Source organism: Diceros bicornis, chromosome 37 (genome assembly GCF_020826845.1).
Source record: "Diceros bicornis minor isolate mBicDic1 chromosome 37, mDicBic1.mat.cur, whole genome shotgun sequence".
NCBI classification, from domain to species: Eukaryota; Metazoa; Chordata; class Mammalia; order Perissodactyla; family Rhinocerotidae; genus Diceros; species Diceros bicornis.
In genome coordinates this window covers 286,645-290,132 of record NC_080776.1, presented here as the reverse complement: position 1 = coordinate 290,132, position 3,488 = coordinate 286,645, and the positions used below count along the sequence as shown (strand labels likewise).

At 39.9% G+C, this 3,488-nt stretch overlaps 1 protein-coding gene across 1 annotated transcript; it reads right to left on the bottom strand.

The window, feature by feature from the left end:
* Positions 1–957: 957 nt before the first annotated feature.
* Positions 958–1,902, bottom strand: LOC131399286 (olfactory receptor 2W3). Its single transcript, XM_058533458.1, has one exon. It carries the CDS (start codon positions 1,900–1,902, stop codon positions 958–960), a length of 945 nt encoding a protein of 314 aa, XP_058389441.1.
* Between the last annotated feature and the right edge of the window lie 1,586 nt (positions 1,903–3,488).

The window sequence follows — 3,488 nt, the reverse complement described above, 5'->3', positions numbered from 1 at the left end:
AACTTAATAAACATTAGGTCCTTCTCATTAATAAAAACACACCTGAGAAATAATGATGCTTTAAGATTTAAACTATACTTGCGTCATGTTGTAGCTTACCTTCTTGCTTTATCAGAATCTTCACCAGAAGGTGGCAAATGCCAAGTGTTGGGAACAAAGGGTAGAAAAAACAGCATAATTTGAATAAATACTTTTTTTAGTGAATTTTTTTTCTTGAGGATGATTGGCCCTGAGCTAACATCTGTTGCCAATCTTCCTCCTTTTTTCCTTTTTTCTCCCCGAGGCCCCAGTAGATAGTTGTATGTCATAGTTGTACATCCTTCTTGTTGCTCTATGTGGGATGCCACCTCAACATGGCTTGATGAGTGGTGTATAGGTCTGTGCCCAAGATCCGAACAGGCAAAGCCCAGGCCACCGAAGCGGAGCATGTCAACTTAACCGTTACACCACCAGGCCAGTCCCTGATTAAAGGCTTTTGAAGGGAATTTAGGAAATAGAAAACAACCAACTGTGCCATATTCCCATATTTGATGGCTTTCAACCAAGAAGAGTGATTCATTTGTGGTCATTCTGGCTAAAATACCCAGAATACTGTCAATGAATTGAAAACAAACAACAATGGAAACCAAAAACCTGATGAAGAAAAGTAGTTTCCTACTTGGCACTCTGGTATAAGTTGTGGGAAGTTATCTTTATAACTGCACACTTATCTTGTTTTGTTCTTTGGGCCTCCTTTACAGATCATATAGAAGAGTTTTTGGATGATGTGTGTTGTGCAGTTCACTCATCAAAACATTTATTGCTGTAACTGGAACAGTCTTATAGAAGTCTAGGAAAAGACATAAATTTGGAAGCACAGAGTAAGACCAGATCTGATCCAACACTTTCAGATGCCATCAGTGGTCCCTGATTGAAATGACAAACAGGTTGAGTATGCCCATCTCTCCCATTTGCCCTTTACTTCTTTCCTACATCTCTGTCACCCAGCAGCAACCTCCTCAGTGCCTCCTTCACCTCTTTGTTTCTGAGGGTGTAGATCAGGGGGTTCAGGAGTGGGGTGATGATGTTGTAGAAGAGGGTGAGAAACTTTCCCTGGCCCTGAGAAGAGCTGTTTCCAGGTTGCATGTACAAGTAGATGATGTTGCCATAGAAAAGTGAAACCACTGTGAGATGGGAGCCACAGGTGCTGAAGGCCTTTTGCCTCCCTGATGCTGACTGAATTTGTAACACCACCCTCATGATGTAGCCATAAGAGACCAGGATAAATACCAGGGGTGACAGCACAATGACCACTGCCAGGACAAAGACAGTGCCCTCAATGGCAGCTGTGTTGACACAGGCCATCCGGATCAGGGCGGGCATCTCACACAGGAAGTGGTCTACAAGGTGGTGTCCACAGCGTGGTAAGAGCAGGGTGACTGGGGACATGGCCAAGGAGTTGGCCATCCCACAGCCCCAGGCCACAGACACCAAGGCCATGCAGAGGCACTGATTCATGATCACCATGTAGTAAAGGGGCTTGCAGACTGCAACAAACCGGTCATATGCCATAACAGCCAGGAGCAGACACTCCACTCCACCCAGACCTAGGAATAGGAAGAGCTGGACAGCACAGCCTGTGTAGCTGATGGTCTTGTCACGTCCACTCAGGTTATAGAGCAGCTGGGGGATAGAGCTGGTTGTGAAGCTGAGGTCCAGGAAGGAGAGGTGGATGAGGAAGAAGTACATGGGAGTGTGGAGGTGGAAGTCCAGCCGGGACACCAGGATGATGGTGGTATTGCCCACAAGGGTCAGAAGATATGCAATCAAGATGACCACAAAGAGGATCCTCTCCAGGTGGGGCTGATCAGAAAACCCCAAAAGGATGAAATTTCCTTGAGTGCTATCATTGGTTCCATCCATCTCCACTGCACTTGAAGAGAAATAGTGACACTAATAATGGCAACAGCATACATAAGGGAGCATTTACTATCAGCCAGGTGTTCTATGCTGTTTACATTTATTTACTCATTTAACCCCAGCAACAGTGATAAGGAGTTGGCACTCTTATTATCCCTGGCTTACAGAAAAGGAAGCTGAGGCTGATGTTTGTTAAGTAAATTATATTCTAAAAAGGGTCAGAACTGATTCTGAACTCAGGAACTGAGGGTTGGAGTCTTTATCCTTCACTGCTAGTACTGCATCTGATTCCAATGACAGGAAAGATAAGTCCTGCCATGGCCCAACCATTGATTCTTCTCAAGACACAAGTTCCTAAGCTCCTGCTAAAACCTCAAAGCCCCAAATAGAGCCCCAGAATAACCAATTAACAGTATTTAGGAAATATTCATTATACGGAGAATACTTTGTCTACTCCTTGTCCCAAAGACACACCTCATTCATTTGACCATTATTTTGAGGTAAAGTACCTGAGTAGATAAACAATGCATGAGGCAGTAGAATATTACTAAAGCAACAAACACATAAAGTTAATCTCTGTCTCTCTCTTTCTCACTTGGGTGAGGTATTGAAGAAATAGAGCATTTTTTTCTTTCAGAGTACTATATGCTGCTTGAGGAAAAAAAATCATAAAACTTTGCAACAAATAATACAACTTTAAATGCCTCAATTCACATATATGTGCAGGAACTTCTATCAAATTGCAATTCCAAGAATGCATGATGTTCAAAGCAAAGCATGTTTGAGGACACAAACCACAAGTCTCACAGATTGATATAGAGGAATAGATGTAAAACACCTTGGACTACACCTCAAATCTCCCTTGTTACAATCTTTTATCCAAGAGATACAATTATGAGATCTTGGAAAGCTCATTTACCTTTTCGTACTTTTCTCATCTAAAATGGTAATAGTCAAACTACCTTATTTGTTTTACAGATATTATTTGAGATTTTTTTAATATGAAATAAAGTTGGTAAATATAAAAGTTTATACGTATTTTATACAAAGTTTATGTGTCATACAAACAGAGAGTGCGAAAATAAGCCCATGAGAATAGTAAGGGAAATTCTGAAGGAGAAAAAAAAAAGGAATCCTAATGAGGAGAAAACATCCTTAACATATATCCAAACACACTTTGAAAATATAATAATGAAAACATAATTATTGACAAGGCATTTGAGGTGGGGGAAGTGTGGACCACTAATTAACTCCTTTCCTTCAAACTAAAAACAATTCAAATATTTAAACATTAAAAAAATACAACTACTATAAGGAAGCATAATAGTCATTCTCTTTGTTTTTCCTGGTTATCCTGGGTTTAGATACATCTCACTAGGCAAGTTGTAATTCTCAAAAGCCATGGAGCAAAATATGAATAAATTTGATTGTATATTTTTGAAAAAGTCTATACTATAAGAAATACAACTAACAAAGTCTAAAGAATACTGACAATACTAAAGAAATTCAACATGACAATTGAAAGGTTACCTTGTTCAATAATTTTTTCAAGAAATTGACAAGAAAACATGAAACAAAATTAAAAAAAA

Excerpts from the sequence above, each read along its gene's own strand:
- LOC131399286 (XM_058533458.1), bottom strand. The coding sequence starts at position 1,902 with ATGGATGGAACCAATGATAGCACTCAAGGAAATTTCATCCTTTTGGGG.